Here is a 24,551-nt window from a genome sequence, read left to right on the forward strand (position 1 = left end):
CTCAAGTCTCTCTCCAATGCCAGGCCATTATCTACTCAATTGTCAAAGTGATCTTCCTAAAATGAAAAATCCTATTCAGTCAACTCCCGTGGCTCACTGTTGCCTCTAGGATCAAACATAAAATCCTTTCTTTGTTTTTTTACACCCCCCATCACCTGACTCCTGCTACAATTCCAGTTTTTTTATTCCTTAACACTTCCTCCCCCTCCACATGTACTCTGCAGTCCAGTGACACTGGCCTTCTTATTGTTCCTTGAATATGACAATTCCTCTCTGACTCTAGGAATTTTCACTGCCTGTCCTCACTGCCTAGGATTCTCTCCCTCTTTCCTGGTTTCCTTTCAAGTTTCATCCAAAATTCTACCTTCTGCCAAAATCTTTTCCTTAATCTTTCTAAATGCTGGTTCCTTTCCATTGGTGATTTTCTGCCATTTATCCATATGCATCTTGTTCACACAATTGCTTGTGTGTTGTCTCCCTCATTAGATTGTGAGTTCCTTGGGAGCAGGGACTGTCTTTTACCATCCCTCACACTTAGCACAGTGGTTGTTATTCAGTCTTTCAGATGTAGCCAACTCTTTGTGACTCTTGTGCATTGTACTGTCTGTGGGATTTTCTTGGCAAAATTACCAGAGTGGTGTCCTTTTCTTCTTCAGTGAATTAAGGCCAATAGAGTTCAAGTGACTTTCCCAGAGTTACATAGCTAGAAAGTGTCTGAGGTCAGATTTGAACTCAACTCTTCCAGGCTCCAGGTCCAGTGCTCTATCCTCTGAGCCATGGAGAGCCATTTAGTTCCCTCAGTCTGGCACATAGTATTTAATAGGTGCTTACTGCCTGATTGTTTATTTTATCTCTCTGATCTTTCCTGCCTAGTGAGCCTTTTTTGTTTTTCAGTTGTGTCCAACTCTTTGTGACCTCATTTGGGGTTTTCTTGGCAGTCATACTGGAGTGGTTCCCCATTTCCTTCTCCAGCTTACTTTACAGTTGAGGAAACTGAGGGTAGTAGGGTTAAGTGACTTGTCTGGGCTGATATAGCCAGTAAGTGTCCGGAGCTGGATTTGAACTCAGGAAAATGAGTCTTCCTAAAGTCAGGTATAGCACTTTATTCATTGTGCCACCTAGATACCCTATAATCTTATTAAAAAAAGAAAAAACAGTATAATGAAACTAATCAACCCTCTACATCTGACAGCATGTATAATATTTCATACCCATAGTCCCTCTGCACGAAGATATGTTTTCTCAACTCTTAACATTTCTCAACTTACCTGGGGCTGTTTTGTCATTATGATTATATTTTGTTTTATATCATCTTCTTTTGATTTTCTTTGTTGTGTATATTGTTTCCTAATTCTTCTGGGTCAGTTCATATAAGTCTTCCCACATTTCTTTTAATTCTTCATATCATTATTAGGAACTTAATATGATTTAGTAATATTCCACTCAATCAATAAATGAGCATTTATTAAGTATATAATGCATTTCTCTTCTATTGATTTGGACCAGGCTTTGATAACATTTTTAATAGTTTCTATTTCTTTTGAGAATCATTTGTTCATATCCTTTGACACCTTATTGATTGCCAACCTTGCTTTCTTAATAACTAGAAAGTTACTTTATCCATCAAGATTCTATCCCTGGAATGTTTTTTCCTGCTCACACTAGACTGGTCTTAATCAGTTTGGCAAATAAATCACAAGCAATTACCATCTTGCTTCTCCCCGGGAGTCTTCACTATTCACATGACATGAACCCCATTTTTATTTTGTGTAAGTATGTAAGTTATTTACAAGACTGCTTGAAACTTCTGATTATTGGTCCCTCATTTATCTTCTTGTTAGCTACACAGATAAACATATTTATATAAGAGATGTTGGACACAAGTATACATTATACTGTGTATAAATATGGACATGTCTACATATAACATGTTAGGTGTAATATATGCAAATACTTGTAAAAACCTCGTGAGTAGACATCCAAGCTGCATTTAATGGCCCGTCAAGTCAATTTGCAGAACTTTTTCTCATTCCCATGGCAATTGTTTTAACGAGTAGGGGTGGAAAGCTCACTGTCTCTGTTCTTTATTTAGGACTTGTAAAACACTAGGACTTTTAAGGAAAGTAAGCTCTTGCACATTTATCTCAATCAACAAATTTTTATTAAACACTTACTCTATGCTAGGCACTTTAGTTACCTTGTTGAAGTGAGCCTGGTAAGATGGGAGCAATAGTAGTTAGTTGAGAAGGGGTTTAGTCAAAACCAGTGATGTATTTTCAGTGTCTGAACATACTTTTTCTAGAGTAACTCATTGAGTCTTGTGGAACTGACTGGAAGTTCTTACCCTTCTTCCTCCTTTAGGCCTCAAAGAGGATCTTTAACGACTTGCAGATTTAGTCATTTTGTGAGAGATGACTATTTTTTGGTAGCCTCTGCACTGTTGAAGACTGCTCTGTCTTTGTCTTTTTTTTCATTGTCACACTTGCTCACTAGTACAGATATGTAGATCTATCTCCCTAATGAGAATCTAGCTATCTTTTCTGTACATCAGCATCCTTTCTTAAATGAGTTTATGCTTTACACAGACAAATGGAGTTTTTACTCCATTAGAAATAGGAATTGGGAGGGGCCTATCAGTAGTATCTCCTTCCTTTTTGTCTTTCTTCCCTTCTGCTCTTCTTATTCTTTATAAGGGAAAAAAACATGGGTCTAGAGACCTCACAGCTGAACTCTGAACTTCAAGTTAGACAGGGAAATAATTTACTCATCTGACTGGAAGTTTTCTTCCAATTCCCAATATTTGCTAATTCCAACTTTCTGTACCCTCTTCTACTAAAAATCCCGGGATACTAGGTATTGATTTGGAACAGGAATGTTGTCTAAGAGAAAATAATACATAGTTTGCTTTTGAAGTTTGTTTTTCTATTTTAAAAACTAATGTGTATTAATATTTTTTGTTTTTATATCATCCATATTTTCCTTTGCATTGCCCCCAAACTTTCCTAGGTACCATTCCTTATAATAAAGAATTTTTTGAAAAAGAAGAAAACTACCATAGTAAGAAAAGTTTGATCATCTATTCAGTGTTCCACCCTAATGGTCTTCTGCCTCTTAAAAATAGCATATGTGTCTTGTGGGAAGAGTTAAGGGAAGACTAGCACCTCTGGTGTGAAGGCTTGCCAAGTCCTTTTCAGGGTTGCTCATCTACTTTTGGTGTCCATTTTAACCTGTCTTACTTGTGACTCCAAGAAGTTTTAGCATCAGCAGTGCTCACATCTAAGTAAATCATCTTGGTAGACAAGCTAAACCAGGTTGAGGACTCCAGGCCTCAAACTCATCAGTGAGTTGGGGGATGTGAAGACTTCCCTACCTTGGAATGGGTGGTTGAGAACAATTTGTTCCAATTTCCATGAAGCAAATTCTGTGGAGCCCTTAGATATTGGTCAGATATCAAAAATTCCAAGATCATCCACTGCATCCCGGGTCACCTCCAGTTAACTTGACTTTTGTCAGGACTTGGTTGATTCTAGAAGAGAGAACTTTGTGAAACTTTTGTGCCTCACTTAAATCTAATTCATGACTAAGTCACGACATCACCTCATGATGTCATTAGTTTTCTTGAAAAGGAAAGCCATTGGGCAGCTAGGTGGCATAGTGGATAAAGCACCAGCCCTGGAGTCAGGAGTACCTGGGTTCAAATCTGTCCTCAGACACTTAATAATTACCTAGCTGTGTGGCCTTGGGCAAGCCACTTAACCCCGTTTGCCTTACAAAAACCTAAAAAAAAGAAAAAGAAAAGGAAAGCCAAACAAATAACAATAATAACAACAACAGTGTGTGAGTATGGGGAAAGTAGTCATCATATGTTTCTAAGTTAATCTGCACTTTGAAGAGTTAAATTTGAACACTTAAGCTACTTACCATCTTTTCTTGAAAGACAAAGGGAAAAACTATAGGATTATTTTGTCAGAGAGAGGTGGAATAGAATAGTGAAGCCCATGAGAATGATATTCCAAACTCATTTGTAATATGCTGGATGGTACTTCAGTGAGTGTTACTGGGAGACAGCGACATTCACAAACAATAATCCCCTGTAGTTCTTTACAAGAAAGATGGGGGCACTGATCCCCATAGGTCATTGCTGGATGGAGGATTGTCTAGTCTTTCCCAAGGGTCCATTTGGCTGTTGTTATTTTTGTTGATTTGTTATCTTCTTGTTTCCCATGTCTGCAGTCTGATGCCTTGGATGCAGCTAGATGGTGGCTGTCTGTACCTCTCCCAGGCTGAAGACATTCATGCCTACCAGCTCTGCCCAGATGGTTCCAGTTCACACCGTCGACCCTTGGCCATCTTTTCTGGTCATGAGGAGGATGTGTGCCGTTTTGTACTGGCTAGTTCACATGTTGTCAGTGGAGGAGGGTAAGGACTCCCCTGTTTTCTAATTTTGTCCCTCCCATCCCTGAGATCTGTCTTTAGTTATTTTAACAACCCTTTTACCTGCTTATGTAATTTCCCTTTCTCCCATGAAAGGCTAGGGAAGAAGACTTCAGAGATAGTAATAGTGGCTTCTTCCCAGAGCAGAGTTCTTTAGAGAGTCTTGATCCAAGATAGCTAACTGGGAAAAGATAGATAGGCAGGGAAAGGGATTCCTGAATACAATATGGAGTAACTTTGAGGAATCCTTTGTGTTGAACAGTGAAAAATATGATTTGATCTTTGGCTTACTAAAGCTCAAACATGTTGAATAGATGAAGGATAAAGGATTTTATTTCACCAGTCTTCCTGAACTCAGTAGGATCAGGCCACAAGAGAACTGGGAGATTATAAAGACATCTTGTCCTGATGCAGCAGGTATAATTGGATTTTGTATGTGTGTGAAGACATCTCCCGATTTCTCTTTTAGAGATGGGAAGATTGGCCTTCATAAGATTAATGGCACCTTCAGCATCAAATTCTCAGCTCATGAGCAGGAGGTCAATTGTGTGGACTGTCGAGGGGGGATCGTTGTTAGTGGCTCCAGGGATAGGTCAGCAAAGGTGAGTTGGGTCTCTTTTACCTACATGTTGTTAATTCCTGTAGTTGCTGGTGTGTGTATGTGTGTATCTTTCTGTCTGTCTGTTTGTCTGTGTATAAGGAAAAAGGTATGAAATGGGTGGAAAGGAGCCTTGAGTCTCAGGATTGGCTAAGAGTGTGGTGAGCACAATAAAGAGCTCACTTATGTGTGCCTGGCATGCTACTTGTCATGCCAGACTGTGTACCAGCCAACTGGCCCAGCAGAGGAGCCGACGGTGGTTGGGAAGGTAGCCATTCACTTGCAATGTGCTGTGAATTTAAAAAGGGCAGCCTGGCCAGATTTTCTTCTTATTGAATTTCCTCAAGATTGTGGGTTTAGTTCTGACCTCAGAAGGTTATTTTAAAATTTTCCTTCTCTCACTTTCTTTGGGTGGACTAATTTTTATCTTCTTGTTTATAAGTTGTCATATTGGTGATATTATTATTATTTTTATTATTATTATTATTACTACTACTACTACTACACACTATGAAATGGTTAATAGGGGGTACAGAAACATTTAGAGAAAGTCCTTTTATCTATTTCTACATCACCAGGCTTCTCAATACACCTTTGAATAAAGTTAACCAGGAGAATGTGAAGCTCCTGGTCAGGTAGATTTCTATCCACTAGGGATGGAGAAATAGTTCTCTGCTTCTGCCTTCAGCAGTCCCCATCTTGGAGTTAAATTCCCTATATCTATGCATATTGTTTGTCCTCTGAGACCTGCCAGTAGAATTTTGCTAACAATTTGGTTGACTCTTCAGGAGGCAGAATAGGATCTTATTTGTTTCCTTCTCAGAGCTCTGTAGGCTCCATAGTGCTAACAAGGGTAAGATACTTGTTTGTGTCAGCAACTAGGTCTCCAAGACATACAACAGAATGGTTTACTGAAGAGAGAAGTTACTACTTTATATAGTAACTTCTGATTTGCTCTGCTTCCTGCTGTTCATTTCAATTCAACCGTCATTTTAAAACATCTCATATGTACTAAGCATTGTTTTAGGCATTGAAGTTTCAAAGACAAAGTAAAGTGTAAACTCATTTCTGGTCCTCATGACCAGAAAAAATGGCCAGGGGTCAACGGTGTGAACTGGAACCATCTGGGCAGAACTGGTAGGCATGAATGTCTTCAGCCTGGGAGAGGTACAGATAGCCACCATCTAGCTGCATCCAAGGCATCAGACTGCAGACATGGGAAACAAGAAGCTAACAAATCAACAAAAATAACAACAGCTAAATGGACCCTTGGGAAAGACTAGACAATCCTCCATAGGCACTTACAGAATTTAGGAACATCAGTGAATTTACATTTAGAAAAAAGAAGGCAAGTATAGTGATCTTTAGTTAATGTTTCTCTTTTTTAAATTTATTTTTATTTTATTTTTTCCAATTGCAGATAAAGATAGTTTTCAACATTTATTTTTTGTAAGATTTTGAGGTCCACATTTTTCTTCCTCACTCCCTCATTATGAAAGAAGAATCAGAACAAAAGGGAAAAAAACAAAGAAAAAGAAAAAACAAAACATATTTTAAAAGTGAAAATAATATGCATTCAGATACCATAGTCCTTTCTTTGCATGTGGATGACATTTTCCATCACAAATCAGATCCATGCTTATTCATTGTTATCTTCTTCATTTCCAAAAGAACTTTGCCCTTAATATAGGAAGCTGGTCAAAAACTAAACCAAATTAAAACTTAGAGGATATAAAATGAAAGGGAGGCATGGCCTTCATACTGTTTGCTTTGCCTATACTGTAAAGCAGCAGTCATCAAAACTGTCTGGTACTGGATAAGAAATGGGTCAGTAGATTATAATAGGTACTAAAGAAACAGTAGTAAATGACTATAGTATTCTACTGTTTGACAGATCCAAAGACATTAGCTTCTAGGATAAGAACTCACTATTCAACAAAAACTGCTGGAAAAACTGGAAAAGAGTATGGCAAAACCATAGGCATCTCACAGCCTGTACCAAAATGAGGTCAAAATGGGTACATATTCTTTGCTTTACTATAACTTTCTCATATCTTGGGTTCCCTTAAACAGGGCTGCTATTACCAAGATGTTAAAAGGGATCACTCTTCTGTTAAAGTTAAAACCCTGGGAGCCCAACATTCAGATTTTCCTCTATTTTGGTGTTTTCCCTTTTTCCTACTGTAGATGATGTAGTCTTGAACATTGGTGTCAAACTGAATGGAAATGGGGGCCACTAAACTGTAATTAAGGATCCCTACAGGTCACATATTAACTTAGAAAAGCACATATTAGTATAATAAATGTTCTATCATATTTTATTTATTTTGTTAAACATTCTTCACTTATATTTTAATCGGGTTCAGGTCTCACTGGAGAGTATTGTGGGCTACCTTTTAGTCTAGAATATATGCATAGTGATAAGTTTGTATACAAATAAGTTTTACAGTGGAAGGCAGATGTTTTGGGAGTATTGACTAGTTACGTTTATTTTGATTTTTTTTGGATGTAAAGTATTGAGTTAAACATACTAATGGCTCAGGTTTTTAAAACTGTGTTATATATTCTTATCCACCCACTACCCTCATTCTATAGTTGCTTGTGTTTCATGCAAGTCTTGAACAATTGACTTCTTTACTTTTGTTTTTTTTGCCACTACTTGAATTTTTAGTTTTGACTCTTTTCTTATCTTCATGCTTATCTTCCTCAAAACTCAAACAGATCTTACCAAACTAATCTCATTTCTTTTTTTGACAGTTTTCATAGGATCATAACTTTAGAGCTAGAAGTGACCTTTGAGGTCTTCTAGTCCAACCCCTTCGTTTTATAGATGAAGAAACTGAAGCCCAGAGAAATTAGGTGACTTAACCAAGTCATACAAAGTAAGTGCAGAGCTGAGAATCAAACTCAGATCTTCTGACTCTGAGTCTAATGGTCTTCCCATTGTATTACATTGCTAGACCTGGAGAATGCCCTAAGAATAGTATACCTGGACTTCATTGAATTATTTGATAAAATCTTCCATTCTAGCTTTGTAGACAAGATGGAAAGATGTGTACCATACAACAATACATTTATATGAATTTGGAACTCTTTGAATGACTGGTTCCATAGAACAGTCTTTAATTTAAATACTTAAATTTAGAGAATGGAGGAGATGTGACTAACAGTTTGTGTGAAAAGGATAACTGGGGGCTTAATAAAATCAAAACTCAACATGAATCACTAAGTATGATATGGCAATCAAAAAAGCTAATGCTATCTTAGTCTGTTTTAATGGAAATATATTATCTAGTACAAAGAAAATTATATTTCCACCATGCTTTGCTCTAGTCAGACCACCGACTGTTTAGTTTAGTGTTTTGTTTAGTTCTACTTGATACATTTTAGGAATTATGTCGACAAATTGAAGCACATCCATAGGAAGGTGATTAAAATGATAAGACTCAAGACTGTGTTTTAATAGGATATGTTAAAGTATCTAGGACTATTTAGCCTAGAGAAGGAAACACTTTAAGGTGAAGGACATGGTAGCTGTCTGCAAATAATTTAGAATCAGTCAAAATAAACAAGCCTAATGTTCTAGGCACTTTTCTAGTGCTGAAGATGCCAAAACAAAAATAAAATAGTCCCTTTTTTTAAGGTTGTTTTTTTTTTGCAAGGCAATGGGGTTAAGTGGCTTGCTTAAGGCCACACAGCTCGGCAATTTTTAAGTGTCTAAGGGCAGATTTGAACTCGGGTCTTCCTGACTCCAGGGCCAGTGCTCTATGCACGGTGCTACCTAGCCACCCCCAAATAGTCCCTTTTCTTAAAGAGCTTGCAATCTATTATGGAAGACAACATGTATACATAAAATATATGAAAAACAAATAGAGGATGTTTGTGTGGGAAAGGCACTAGCAGCTGGGGGGAGGGAGTATGATCAGAAAAGGCCTTGTGTAGAAAGTGGTGCTTGAACTAAACTTTGAAGGAAGGTGGGGCATCCAAGAACAAGAGGTGAGGTGGTAGAAAATGCCAGGCAGGAGGGCTAACCTAGGCAAAGGCACAGTGCTGGAACATGAAAGCAAAGGATGGGGAATAGCAGCAAGACAGTTGGGACTAGACCAGAGTTTCTCAAGTTGTGCTTCAGGAAATCCTAAATATGCCTCATTTTTTTTAAAAACATCATGTTTGTTAATATCCATGAAAAATAATACTTTAAGAGGATTTTACTACAAGGCTTCTGTCTAAGTTTTGTTTAAACCATTGTATTTAAATGTTTAGTACTTTAGTTTGAGAAACACTGGGCTATATCATAGAATACATGAAGGGGTGTAATGAATAATAAGTTGAGAAAAAATGGATTGGAGTCAGGTTGTGAAGGACTTTAAATGTCAAAAAGAGAAGTTTTATATATATATATATATATATATATATATATATATATATATATATATATGTTTTTTTTGCAAGGCAATGGGGTTAAGTGGCTTGCCCAAGGCCACACAGCTAGGTAATTATTAAGTGTCTGAGGCTGGATTTGAACTCAGGGACTCCTGACTCCAGGGCCGGTGCTCTATCCACTGTGCCACCTAGCCACCGAGGAAGTTATATTTTATAGGTAAAAGTGAACCATTGGAGTTTGAGCTGGGGAGTGACCTAGTCTGACTTGTGTTTTAACAAAATCACCTGGGCAGCTTTATGTAATGGGTTGAAGAGAGAAAAAAACACAGTAAGGTGAGAAGAACAATTAGATTTTTGTAGTTATCCAGGCAAGAGATAACGAGAGTCTAAACTAGGATAGCAGCTGTATGGGTGAAGAGGGGATAATGGATACAAGAGATGTGAATGTAGAAATGACAAAATTTGGCAGTTAATTAGCTATGTGGGTTGAGGGAAAATGAGCAATCAAAGTTAATTATGAGGTTCAGAACCTAACTAGAAGAATTGTGGTACCTTCAATAGAAATAGGAAAGTTTGGAATAATCAGCATGATTGTATGATTTCTTCCAGTGCTCCTCCTCAGCAAATAAGTAGGAGCATAGGAGTGGGTAGAGAGAGTGGTCCAGAGTTCAATTTGTCAGAGCATTAGTGGTGATAGGACCAGGGGACAAGGAATATGAGAGTGCTGGATGGTAAATATTGAACTGATTAACTATAGCTTCAATTTTGGGAAGAAAGGAAAATGAAACCAGAGCAGGATTGATGATCTGGAAGTGTGCTAAGAGGTAGAGACACTAGAGGTCATAGGGAGAACAGAGTAGGTTTAAGAAAAGTAAGGCATTCAGGGAAATGGAAAGAGGTTATGCTTAGATAAAAGAATTTTGGAATTCTTTGTTAGGAAAGTGGCATACTTGTGACTGCTAGTAAGATTAAAGTAAGTACTTTCCCTATCTGTGAGGGAAAGAGTAGTCACAGGAGTTTAGAGATTGAAAAATTGAGAGGCCAAGAAGTTTGATGGAGTGTCATTTATAAATATTGAAGTCCCCTAACTTAAGAGGAGGAGTTGAGGTAGAGTAGAAGACAGTAAGCCATGAGCTGTTAGATTAGGGCATGTATCTGGAGAGAAGGAACTTCAAAGGAGGAGAGTTTGCTGAGTGATGGTGGCAGATGGAGGATCTGAAAGTGGTAATGGGGCACAAGGAACATATCTCTTCCTCTTCCAGGTCTAGAGTTTCAAGAGACAAGAGAGAAGGTGAAATCAGTACTGGAAAGGAATGACCAGAAATTCAGTGACCAGGAATTATAACTGTTAAGTTCAAACCTACATAGAGCAGAACTAGTAGTAATGGATGAAAACTATTAAAAATCAGATTTCAGCTTAATAAAAGGAAAAACTACCAATAATGAGAGCTCTCCTAAAATGGAATGAATTACCTTGATAATTACTGAGTCCTTGCACTCCCACTTCCATTAGAGGTCTTTAAACATAAGGTAAATTACTATTGATCAGTGATATTAAATATGAAACTCTTGTTCAGATACAGATTGTTTTCAATGACTTCCTACTCTGACATTCTATAATTACTCATATATTTTTGAGTAATCAGTGATCAGTAATCTGAATTCTCTGGATTCCATCTCTCCTTACTCCTTGCTTTTTAAACTCTTCTTCCTTCTTAGCAGTTAGCACTATTCATTGTGGATGCTGAAGTAATGTTTCTTGGATTGAATTCTCTCTTATCCTCTCCCCTTGTCTCCTCTCACTTTTTGGTTCTTCTTTGTGTATATCTTCTATTAGTAGAATGCAAGTTTTTTGAGTTACGAACAGTCTTGTTTTCTTGTTCTCATATCCTCAGTGCTTTCATAGAACAATGTTTGATTCTTAGTAAACACTTAATATTCACTATATATATATCTATCTATTTAATATATTGTTCTTTGGCTTCTTCCATTTAATTGACCTAAACTCAGCGACTGTATGTCCCAGCTCCAAGTGCTACTGACCCTTTCATTGTGGCACGGTAATATCTTCCCAATAGACTTCTAATACCTTTTTTTTTTTAGGTTTTTGCAAGGCAAATGGGTGGCTTGCCCAAGGCCACACAGCTAGGTAATTATTAAGTGTCTGAGACTGGATTTGAACCCAGGTCCTCCTGACTCCAAGGCCGGTGCTTTATCCACTACATCGCCTAGCCACCCCCCTGACTTCTAATACCTTTTAAAAATCTTTAATAACTCAGAAATATATATATATATATATTTCTATACACATATATTTTTTTATATATGATTACTCTTTATATTTACTCCTCTTTTTGGAAGAAGGATTTTTTTTTTATAGGAGAAGAAAAAAGAAAAAATCCCTTTAGGTTACTATAATGTCTTTGTTGGCATAAAAAAAGGGAAACCTCCCCCCCCATTTTAGACTTGTTGATTAATTTGGATTGATTCTTTTGCTGAGATGCACCGAATTGGAAGGTTCTGTCCTAAGAATGTGTCAAGTTGAGATCCTTGATTTGTGTGTTGCAAGGAACGAAGTCAGACCACTTGTGCTCCTAAGTCAGCAGTTACCTCTTCAAGCTTAAGAAGGGTGAAAGTGTTAAAGATGTTGTAGTCTTATCTTCTGTCCTCCAAAGATTATGATGCTTACATTCCTAGATGATGGTGCAGTTCAGAATACATTGGGAGGGCCATTTTCTGTGCGAGTTTTCCCAAGGGGTAGTAGGATTTCAGAGTTATTTTTATAGTCCAGATCTTTCTTTCTTGGTTTAAAGAAGTTTTTAAGAAACTGGAGAGTACTTTAATCTTCTTTATAGTGGCTAATCCTATCCCTATAGACGTGGAAATTTATTACTTAATAATTTCTTCTCATTTTTGTTATTTATCTTGTTTATCTCATTGAAAAAATATGAGAACTAGATGAATAAGGGTGACTGAAGCACTTGTAAAATGGATGACATTTTTCATCTATTATTTGAAAAAGATTTAGAGATGAAAGAGGTTTTCAGAGGCCATCCAATAGAACTTCCTGATTTTATAACTAAGAAAACTGAGGTTAAATGATTTGTCCAAGATCATATGAGTAGTAAATGACTAATCTGAGATTTTGAATTTAGTTTTCTGTCTCCAAATCTGTCCTTCTTTCATCTGTATCATATTGCCTCTTGGAGGATCTCCTTATAAAGTTAGGACTCTTTGTCTTTGGGGAATATTTCTCTTTGAAAATTATTAGCTTGTCTAGCACCACTGAAACAAGGACATTTCAAAGCTGAATTTGCACCCTCTTCACCCTCATGGAAAAATAATAGGAGTAGATATGACTACATTGATCTGCTTGGAATGAAGAACAGAGTGATTAGATGTCACAGAAATGAAAATGACAGCTCAGATAGGATATAGAGTGGAGAAGGGATGATTAATTACAGTGTGTAGTATTTATTTTTTCTGCTTTCCTAGGTAAGATTTCTCACTTTCTCCTTTTTCCCTCAAAAAAAAAAATCTCTTTAAGAAATGTTTTCCTTTCCTAGCACGGAAGAGATATTATATCACTTTAAAAAGACAAAGATCATCTCTATCACTGCTTCTACTTACAAACCTCAAAGCATGTTTTCTTTATATGCTTCCATCTAAGGTCCTGCCTGAGTTTAGCTTATTCTCCTTTTGGGATGCTGAGAGGTCACTTGGTTCAGGTTCTTACCTTGAGATTCCTTTATGCTTGATGCCTGGAGACAGCTCTGTTCATTTGTGGTTTTCCTTTCTGTTTGGCTAGAAGCTTATGTGCTTGTGTATATGGCTTCTAAGATTGGGGGCTGGGGTTGGGGACGAGCAGGCTTGTGCTTAATGGGAAACCTTTAAATGCCTTGAATCTTGAGAGGGCTCTGTGAGTGTTGATTAGTGTTAAGCTCAGAGTAGCTGCTAATGTACATTCCTTGCTGATAGGGACCAGATAGTGTGCTCCAAGCAATATTTTTAACCTGTGGGAGATATGGAATCTTAAAAGAGTTAAGCTTCTCTGTGGCTTTTGGTGACTCTAGGTGCTAAATTCCCTGCTGACATGAATAGCATTGGATCCTAGTCATTATCAACAAATAAACAACAAACACAACTACCATCTCAGCTTTGAATTCTGCCTGTCTTTATTTGTGTCTTTCTATTTGTCTGTCTTTATTTTTCTCTCTGTATAAGTAAGTTAAAATTATTGTTGGGGCAAGAGAGGGGAATTTTACAAACTTTGGTTAGAATGAGAATGGTTTATGCCATCAGGCTACCTGTTTGGAACCATAGTTCAGTTTAGATCATTGAGTGCTTAGACTTGTTTAGTGGAAAGATAGGGGCAAAAGGGAAGACTCTGCCTGGGAGTTGGGGCTTTTTGTGGTAGGAACGCTGGAACTTGGGGATCAGGGGGGGATTGGTTAAGGACATTGGCAATCTGTATCCTGTGTCCTGAGTTGTTATTGTTGTTGTTGTTGTTTGTCCTCTGTTTCAACAAGAACCATGACAACTGTTATGATTTGGATTTAAGTGGTGGGGGGCAGTGCAGAGTCACCAACTTCACTCTTTCCTATGGAACTATCTGAGTCCAGTGGGCAGATAGACTGGGACGACCAGAAATGGCCCCCATGACTAGTTCTAAGTTCTAGCGGATAAAGAGAATCCCCTACAGTAGCTTTCCTATTCCCTGATATCTTTCCTTGATTCCAGGCAGTGGCAATGAGAGCAGTCACTCTCTTATGTTTTTAGGTATGGTCTCTATCCTCGAGCCAGCTGGGGCAGTGCTTACACACCATACAGACTGAAGACCGAGTCTGGTCCATCGCCATCAGTCCTTTACTCAGGTAAACAATGCACATTTTTGCAAAGTCTTGTCCTATGAGGCTTATACTTGAGTTTTTTTCCCTATAAAAGGCAGCTTGGAATAAATTGTGTCCCTATCTACAAAACTTCTTTGAGCAGCTCTTATTAGAGAGTTTCAGTCTCCCTGGTTGATGGGTGGTACCTTAAATTTGAATCAGTATCTCAAATATTGATTAATCTCTCTATAGGTTTAAGATGGCCTTCAGAGAACTGTCTTCCCCAAATGTCTCTTGCTTGGATTATCAAAGCAAAGATGCTAAAACTATGATAGAACTAGAAGCCATATTTTCCTTTGGGGACTTTACTGAGTATCTGAGATTTTAGCAGGAAGACTTCATAACTCTGAAATGTGGCATTCACTAGTTATCCTTGTGTTAGACTCGGCAGTCTAAAGTACTAGTCTAATGTTGATATAGAAGAAGGAAGGTATGAGCTGTTGAGGCTCTAGTATGTATCTTGGGTTTTTATTTTTCTCCTGGGGAAGAAGACCATTGTAGAGAAGTTTATAGACTGAGCCCAGATAAGATTCCTGGAGTTCTAATACTGTAATATGTCTGTAGGAGTTAAGATCGTCAGCAGTTGTAGCATTAAATGACCTAAGCTTCTGAAGCTAAGACCTATGTTGGATTTGTCCCTTCCTTTAGGCTAAATTGAATCTCTTCAGCATAGCCTTTGAACAGGTAAGCTTTGTTGTCACCTTAGCAGCTAGGGCCCCTTAGGCTCAGTGAGTTGGCCTCTAGTATCCTTCTCCCCAGCAGGCACCACAAGCTCTTCCACACTTGCTCTGTCACAATATTTACCTAGCATCTTTCTCTCTCCACCCTCTATAGATGGTAAGACTATAGATATCGCTACTCTCTAAACCTGGGTTAGAGTTACTCTTTTTATAAGAATGAATCTTTTCCCATCCTCCACCAGCCTCCTCATCTTCATCTTATAGTTTATACCTTCCCTCCTGATACTTTCCACAGCTTCCTTTCAAATTTTTTTTCCTTAGAATTAGAGCCGATTAGCCACGTCATTAATTCTTCAATTTGACGGCTGATATAGCAGGGCCTGAAACACACTGCTGATCCCAGAGAATGGAGACCCCATTCTTTAGCATACTGACATGGGAGAAGTTAATTAAAATTCCACAGACCGAAGGTGTCGGCTAACCTATAAACCTGTCGCTTTTTAGAACAAATTATTCTGGCAATCTTAAGAAAGAGAGAAGAAAAGACCAGGAGAGGGGGAAAAGACCCAGTGTAAGGGAGCATAGGGTTAAAATGGGCAACTAATATCTGTTCTCTTTCAGTCCTTTTTAATCCTGTCTTCTTCCCAAGCCAGTTAGCTCATCTCAGAATTTTATTGGCTAACTCCATGTAAGGAATTAGGGAAAGGGTATGGTTTCTAGGAAGTAAAGGGAATGCTGACTAATCTCTGATAAATCCACACCAGATCAGGGAGATCAGATGAGGCTCTTCAGGACTGAAGATATATAATACCATATCTATTTGATTCTTAGGAGTTAGTTTATATGGACAAGAGTGTAGAAAAGCACACCTATATCTTAGAATTCCTATTGGTAAGATTGCACCTGTTTCTGGAATGTAAGGTAGAATTCCTAAAGAATTGTGTTTCATTGTACCACTCTCATAATTAGGGGACTAATAGAGACTGAATGTCATTTTGAGCCAACGAATTCAAGTCTGACCTTGGCAAAAGACTAGGACTATTTGGTAAAGACCCAGCCCATACTTACTCCAATAGTCAAAGCTTTGTCATCTTTCCTGCTCTTATTGCTTCTCATCATATTGCTCTGTTCCAGATAGGTCAGAATCTACTTGTTTCCTTTTAGTGCATTTTTTTCTTGATCCTGATTATCTTTTGCATCATAATTTTCTCCTATTAGGGAATTTTACTTTTAAAAATTTTTTCCTTCTGTGAGAAAGAGGAGAATACTTTCCTTTCCAGTAGATTACTCTTAGTTTTTTAAAAAAAATTTCTATATTTCAAGCAATGGGGTTAAATAACCTGCCCAAGGTCACACAGCTAGGTAATTATTAAGTGCCTGAGGTCAAATTTGAACTCAGGTACTCCTGACTCCAGAGCTGGTGCTCTATCCTCTGCGCCACCTAGCACCCCTAACTCTTAGTTTTTTGAAAGAATTTTCCCTAATTCCCCAAATGACCTATTGAATTTTCTTTAGGGAGAATTTGAAGTTGGATCTTGGTTATCATATAAGAATATCCTAGTTGCAGACTATGTGAAATTCTTTGCAGTTACCTGTCTTAAGTATTTGCTGGATATTATTTCCACTTCTATTATATTCTACACCAATGCTTCATTCCAATTAAAAGTGACTATGGCTTGTTGAAGGACATGCTAGATAAGAATATAGGCCCAGGTGGGGTGGCTAGGTGGCACCGTGGATAGAGCACTGGCCCTGGAGTCAGGAGTACTTAAATTCAAATCCCACCTCAGACACATAATAATTACCTAGCTGTGTGGCCTTGGGCAAGCCACTTAACCCCATTGCCTTGCAAAAACTAAAGAAAAAAAAAAGAATATAGGCCCAGGGATTGATTATATGGCTGTTATCTAAAGACCTGCCTCTAGGTTTGGAGAGGTTCATCCCTAGAGGACTAGTCACCAGGTAATTAACATTTTTGGTCACTGCACTTCAGTGAAACCATTTATGAAGGAGATTTTTTGGTCTTGGTGGATGGAGTACCCATACCGATGAAATAGGGGATTCTTGAAGAACTGAAGTAAGGATCTCTGTTCTTTTCCTGCCATGTCACTCAAAAGACATGTTGGGATTCATGTCTTTTCATCTTTATGCAGAAGTTCTGTCTACTAAGAGTTTTCCCCAGACTTCCCTGGGGTTCTTCCTTGTCCTAGGTGGTACCATTCTCATTCCTTAGAAGTGTACTTTTCAACTGTTAAAGAGGCTGACCTTAGATACTGTGAAATTTGTTGTTCTGAATTTTCTTAGTAGAGGATTCAGGAGACTTGGTTTTGGTCATAGTTTTACTACAGCTAGTTGTATGTAGCTCATTTAAAATCTTTAAGTCAAACTAAATCGAAGATTGTATAATTATAAGGAAAAAACTTGATCATGAATAGTTAAGAGAATATATTTTTCCCCTCCCCTCATTGTAGAGGTGGAGGACTATAGCTATAGAATGGTGCCGATTGTCATATACTGGTTTTGCTCAAATGCCTTATTTCCTTTATTTTTATTTTTATTTTTGTTTTTGCAAGGCAGTGGAGTTAGGTGACTTGCTGAAGGTCACACAGCTAGATAATTATTAAGTGTCTGAGGTCAGATTTGTACTCAGGTCCTCTTGACTCCAGGGCTGGTGCTCTATCCTCTGTGCCACTTAGCTGCTCCAATTGCCTTTTTTCCTCTCTCTTTTTTAATCTTTATTTTAGCAAAAGATGTCTTGCTGAGCAAGACATGTGAAAGCAAAAGTCATCAGTAAAAAAAAAAATAATTAAGAAGACTGATAAACTATATCTAAGACAATTTCTTCATGCATAAAATGGATACCATTTTTCATAGCCTAACTCATAAGGTCACTGGTAGAATGAAATGAGAAAATGTTTAAAAGAAAGCTATAAAAAAATTAAAAGTATTAAAAAATTCTTCTAAGTATTTTTGTTATTGAGAGTCATCATGGAGTATTGGATAGTTTTCTAGCATGTAGCACAAGTCCTCAGCCATAGAAATTCTGATTGATTAATTGATTTGAAGACCTGGGTTCCAGTTCTGCCTTTGACACATTCTAGCTGATTGGCTCTGGCAAGTCACTTTTCAACTCCCAGCATTATGTTGTAGAACAGTTGTTGATCTGTTTGGAAAAGGTTATTTCTTCACTGGGAGCTTACTCCACCAAAGAAATTACAGAGCTGGACTGTGTGTGTGTGTGTGTGTGTGTGTGTGTGTGTGTGTGTATACATATATGTATAACTATCATCATTGAATTTAGAGCTGGAAAACACAGGAATGGTCTTCTAGGCTGACCTCCTCCTCAGATAGGAGGAGTTACCCTCCCTAGATTACTGTTTTCCATCCTTACTTTCTCCTAGTCAAGTCTTGGATGCCTTTTCTGTAGTTTTCTTTGGATTTTTCAGCTTGGGGGTCTATGTGCCTATTTGTATCTTGCATTCCTAACTTCTATCCTTTACTTTTTGTTGCTCCTGCCCTTGCTGGCCACCTTCTCTTCTCCCTCCCCTTTCCTCTGCCTATTGAGTGTTGTCTGTCATTATTTCTAATGTGATGGTTCCTTTTCTCTCTATACTTGATGAATGATTAGGTAACGGGAATCCAGAAGCAGACCCACAGGAAGATGATAGTTCTTTTCCCTCCTTGTACTTGCTATGCACAAAAATCTTTTCTTCCCCTCTCCTTTCTTCCTTCCCCCTCCCCAGCCCCAGAAAATCCACCACTGACAGTTGCTTCTCTGGAATTGTCAGAATTAATTTAATTTCAACAAATTTATTACTATATTCAACAGGTATTTTTTAAGCTCAGGATTATGCTACTTTGCCATCCTAACTGAGGCCTAGGATATTTTGGTGACTCAAGATGCCTCTCTCCTTATGCTTCTTACCTTCTTATTTAAAATCTTTTAAATAAAAACTAAAAACTGAAATTCTTTTATTTAAATTTTTTAATGTTTTGTCCAAGGATTCTTTTACTTTCCTGACTTACACATTCAAGTTGCCCAGAGAATGAAATATAATCTTCTAAGCCTGAGCCTCATTTGGGGTGCCAGTGACTGGGAGCAGGCAGACACTGAATCTATGATATGTGCCCATATCACTCTATCTTTTTTTATGGTCCCTTCTTTCATTCTAGTTAAATAGCATTGGGCAGGAAGAAGGTTGTCTATATTTAGAACCTACAGTGTATATATATCTCATAAAAAGTAGATGAGTATTTTTTGTTGACTTGTGTTCATAATCTCTAATAGTGCTAGACATATAGTCAATGCTCAGTAAATAATGAATAAATCAGTCAACAAGCATCCATTAAATGCCTATTGTGTGTCAGGCATTATGTTAGGCAATTCAAAGACAGAACTGAAACAGCTCCTACTTTGGCCTTAATGACTGCTGTGACGCTAGGGGTTCAGTGACTCAAAAAGAGACCTTCAATTTCTGAAGTCCTAGCTCTACAAAAGCTGCTTGCTTGATTCATTCCTGGATCTAGTCTTTCTTTATTGTATTCTGTTATCATTCAGAGACCAGCTTAAGGGTCCTATATGGAGTCTTCTCTGATGATGCCAGTACCAATAGTTGATATTTAATAAGGACTTGGCAAGTTGAATTAAATAACTGAAAAGTTGGTTAGTTTCTTTACCTACTAAATTTGAGGCCCTCTTAAGTATTTAAGACCCAGACCCAGATGGGGTTTGAAGTGCTATAGAAATTCATTTATTATTATCATTAGCAAATGTAACATTTATACTGTTTATGACTGATTGATATGTAAGGCACTAAGCTAAAGTAAGAGTGAATGAGCTCTAGGGAAGGGCTCTCAGGACTCTCCTATGAGTAAACTAGAGGAGTTTTGATATTGGAGTTCATGACATCCTCTTAATTGCTCAGTGACATTTTTTATTTTCTTCTTGGTTCTTGGTTGGATTTCAAGTGAATACTATTATTCTTTTTTTTATTAAATTTTTTTTTTTGCAAGGCAAATGGGGTTAAGTGGCTTGCCCAAGGCCACACAGCTAGGTAATTATTAAGTGTCTGAGGCTGGATTTGAACCCAGGTACTCTTGACTCCAGGGCCAGTGCTCTATCCACTGTGCCACCTAGCTGCCTCAAATACTATTATTCTTATAAGTAACTTTTCATCTAGTCAGAAGCCAATAAATATTTATGAAATAATTACCAATATGAAATACCAACTATGTGCCAGACCCTGTTCCAGGCCCTGAGGTTAGAAGTCATTCTCCACTCTCAAAGAATTCATAATGGCAACCAAATATGTACCAACAAACTATATGTAGGATAAATATTAAATAAAAAAGGAAAGGCACCAGAGGAGCTGGTAAAGGCTTCCTGTAGAAGAGATTTTAGTTAGGTCTTAAAGGAAACCAGTAGCCAAAGAAAAAGAGAGAGAGAGCATTCTAAACATTGAGGATGGTCAGAGAAAATTTCTGTAGCTGAGTTGAAGTGTCCTGTTCATGGAAGTGCAAGGAGACTGTTGTCACTGGAAGGAAGAATATATGGTAGTTGTTGTTCTGTTATTTAAGTTGTGTCCAACTCTGCATGACCTCATTTGGGGTTGGCAAAAATAATAAAGTGGTTTGCCATTTCCTTCTCCAGCTCATTTTACAGATGAAGAAATGAGGCAAACAAGGTTAACTCACACAGCTAATGTCTGAGACTAGATTTAAACTCAAACTTTGGCAATTAAGAGTTACCATCTTCCTGACCTGACACTCTGTCCATTGTACCACCTCTGCCCTAGATGAGGAATGAGAAGACTGGAAAAGGTAGGAAGGCACACGCTAGGCTATGAAGTGATTTGGACACCAAACAGAAGACCTTTGTATTTTTTGAGTGGGGATGCTTGTGTAACTTGGTCATACCTTACATTTTAGGAAAACCATTTTGGTGATTAATAGAAGTTAGTTTGCAGTTGGGGAAGAGACATGAGTCTGGCATACATCCCAGTTCACTAGGTAAGGACCTGCAGCAGAATGGTGATAAGCATCAATGGAGGGAAAGGGGGCTTATTCAGAAGACTTTGCAAAGGTGAATTTGGTAGACCTTGGAAACAGATTGGATATGGGGTTGATGTGAAAAATAGTGAGGACTTAAAAATGACACTTAGATTATGAGTTAAGGGATTGAGAGGATGAGATTGTCTTCAAGAGAATTTGGGGAGTTAGGAGATAGGAGGAGATTAAGGTGGGGGGGAAAGAATTAATTTTTGGATTCTTTAAGTTTCTTACCAGACCTCCTTGGAAGTAGCTATAAGGTATTTGGAGATGTGAGAGATTGGAGGTCAACAGAAAAATTAGAGAATTGGTAGATTTGAGAATCATTGGTATAGAGATGGTAATTAAATCTATGGTAGCTGATGAGCTAACCAAGTGAAGATAGTACAGAGAGAGAGAGAGGACATGAACTGTTAGAGGACATGAACTGGATCAGGATCCAGCAAAGGACTCTGAGAATACCTAGCCACGTGGCCTTGGGCAAGCCACTTAACCCCATTGCCTTGAAAAATCTAAGAAAAAAAAAAGGACTCTGAGAAGAAATGGTCTGATCAATAGCAGAATCAGGAGAGAGGATCCCAAAAACCTAGAGAGAAGAAACTATCAAGAAGAAGATGGTGATCCACATTGTATAAAAGGTTATAAAGATGTCAAGGAGAATGAGGATTGACAAAAGACCACCGAATTTGGCAATTAAGAGGCACTGACAACTTTGGAGAGAGCAATTTTGGTGAAATAAAGTCAGAAGCTGAAATGTAAGGGGGCAAGAAGATAGAAGAGAGAAGGAGAAGGCATCTCTTACAGAAAGCCTTTTCATAGAGTTCAGCAACAAAAAGCAGGAGAGGAGAGATAAAAGACTATATAGTTAGTGGGGATGGAAAGATCCAAGTGAGGATGGGGGACACATAGGCATGTACATAGACAGTTAACCAGGAAAGATTTGAATTTAAATGATAAAAGTGGGGATAACAATTGGTCAGCTGGACTAAATTCACTTTTAGAGATATTTACAAGGATGATATAGTATAGTCGATGCAAAATGTCCCTCATCAAAAAAATCTGTGGCATAGTTTCCCATCAATACCTACAGCAATCAGGGAAAAGTGGATTCAGGTTTAGAGAACCCTCCTATAAGTCGTTTTGCTGTAGTCCTAAAGCTATTTCCCTTTAAGTATCACATCCAGGTGGGCTCATTATAGGGCCCCAGATCTTTCTTGAGTATTGCGTCCAATCTGAACATAGTTCCTCATGAATTGCCAAAGGCCCTTACTATTTTTTTGGCAAGGCAGTGGGGTTAAGTGACTTTCTCAAGGTCACACAGCTAGGTAATGTTTAAGTGTCTGAGGCTGAATTCGAACTCAGGTCCTCCTGACTTCAAGGTCAGTGCTCTATCCACTGTGCCATCTAACTGCCCCAGCCCTTACTAATTCTTTGGACATTGTGGAAATGAAAAGATCCGAATTCTCTTGTTTTCAAAAACTTACAAGGAACTTCTCTAGCCAATGGATAGGAGGAAGGAAACTGAGGTTGAGGGGCCCCCTTTCCCTTGAACAGCCTCTCAGGTCCTTGGCTGGGACTGCTTTCTCCTGCCTCTCCGCTTACTCAAAATCTTTTGAGTTCTCAGGTACCTCCTAATTTTAAACAAGTCCCCTACCTTAATTGGAATAAACTTTCTGTCAGCATTAATACAGTTCATCAAAGATTTTTTCATCTTTACTTAATCTAAAACCTGTGATTTGTTGATTTTGTAGAATTCATACTTGATTAAGGTATCATAACTTAGCATCTTGACACTTTTCATAGAGATGGGATGATATGGTTGATTTACACAGTTGATCCCATCACCCTTACCTACATAAGTACATAGGTGCCCTTCTATTACCTTCATCTTTTGTGTTCAAGTGAATAGGGTACAGATTTGTGTTCATACTGGATTCCCAAGGTAGCTGAAATCTGTTTTTCACTCTTATCTTATGTGACTTGAAAATTTTAAAGACTCATTACCATGAATTGAATAATCTCTGTGGCAATGAGTATCATTCCTTCCCACGAGGCACAAATGGAAGTTGAGGCATATAGAAGGAAGATAAGCCCCATCCTGGGGTAATCTCTCTTGCCTGCTGCCTCAGTGCACTCTCTGTTTGCCTGGGTCCTGGTCATCCTGAAGGAGGGCAGTGTTGAGTTAGGACAGGTCTCTGGGTCACAGATGCAGGTTATCTTTGGCCAGTAGCTATCTGAACTAAGAAATTTAGTAGTTGGGAACTGTCCTCTTTTTGGCAGTTAGGATTGAGGGTGTGATAGAAATAAGATGTGGCAATAGTGGAGTGAAGGGACTTTGAAAGTTCAGGGATAGGTTATTCTGTTGCAATCCTCTCTACTGTGCTTGTCTTATTTATCAAAAAAAACTCTTCTGCTTGCAGAGCTAACTTTTACACCAAACCCTTGAGGTTTGTACATGAGAGTGCCTGCCCATGTTACTTCCTTGTTCTTTTTTTTCTGGTGGGGCTGGGGAGCCTTAGCTTCATTTTCCTTTGCTATCAAATTCATTGTTTTCCTCCAAGAGCATAACACAGAACCACTTAGCCCAGTCACTTCCCTGTTTCTGGAGAGTGCTTAGTATCACGTGAGCAAATGCGGTCAGGAAAGTTTCCCAAGACACTTGTGCTTTTAATCCCTTCCTTAATTCCTTGGGACTGTCTCCAATTTGTGTCATTAGGGAAATATATGTGTGGTGTGGGTGTAGATATTTAGTCATGTTAATAAATATATAATACAATTTTGGGTGACTGTTTATTGCAGTGGCTTATTTGTTTGTTTAGTTTTTTTTGAGGGCATGGAGGGGTGAGTTCAAACCTTCATGAAATGTACCAATTCAGATTTGCAAAGTGAGTTGAGGCCTCTGGGGGTTTCTCCAGAGTTGCTATTCCTTCTTACTTCATTCCTTCCAGAGGTAAGGGGGGAGCCTGGAAAGAAAAGCACTCACTGTGTCCTCTTTGGCTTGTGCATAGGTTTCTGGGGAAAGCAGGGTATCTATGTCCAGTAGCCATGGCTTCAGAAATAAAAATTTATCAAGTGTATGCATATGTTCTTGTGGGCATACACTATCTTGTTGAAATACAGCTTTTTTAAAAAGTGGAAACTATTGCTGTAGGTTTTTTAAATGATGGCAATGTCTTAATTGAATGGAAAAGAAGTAGTGAATTTTCAAGTTAGGTTTTGAGGATTCCATCAGTGGAGTCTTTTGATTTTGGTTTGTTTAACTTTTTTTTTCTTTTTATCTCTTTTTACTGGTGGAGATGTAGAGTTTTAGGTCAGTACCTAACTGCAATAGCTTACAGGAGTAAAGGAGAATTCTGATAGATCCCCAAAGGACAGAGCAGGAGCCACTGAGGAAAAGAGCACTGGACTGTGATGTGCTGCTGGTCTGGCTCTTCTGTTATGGTGTGTTTAGATTGTTGGATGTCTCTTGACTAACTCCCCAGTAGAATTTCTTCTCTTCTTTTCCATCATTTATGACAA

At 38.2% G+C, this 24,551-nt stretch overlaps 1 protein-coding gene across 1 annotated transcript in view; it reads left to right on the forward strand.

The window, feature by feature from the left end:
- FBXW4 (F-box and WD repeat domain containing 4) overlaps window positions 1-24,551 on the forward strand; it is a 113,181-nt gene that overhangs the window by 13,400 nt on the left and 75,230 nt on the right. Inside the window, exons 3-5 of the mRNA XM_074233887.1 lie at window positions 4,234-4,419; window positions 4,904-5,036; window positions 14,195-14,289. Of these exons, the coding sequence (XP_074089988.1) occupies window positions 4,234-4,419; window positions 4,904-5,036; window positions 14,195-14,289 (414 nt within the window). The remainder of the gene's footprint in view (window positions 1-4,233; window positions 4,420-4,903; window positions 5,037-14,194; window positions 14,290-24,551) is intronic.

Source organism: Macrotis lagotis, chromosome 4, assembly GCF_037893015.1.
Source record: "Macrotis lagotis isolate mMagLag1 chromosome 4, bilby.v1.9.chrom.fasta, whole genome shotgun sequence".
Taxonomy (NCBI): domain Eukaryota; kingdom Metazoa; phylum Chordata; class Mammalia; order Peramelemorphia; family Peramelidae; genus Macrotis; species Macrotis lagotis.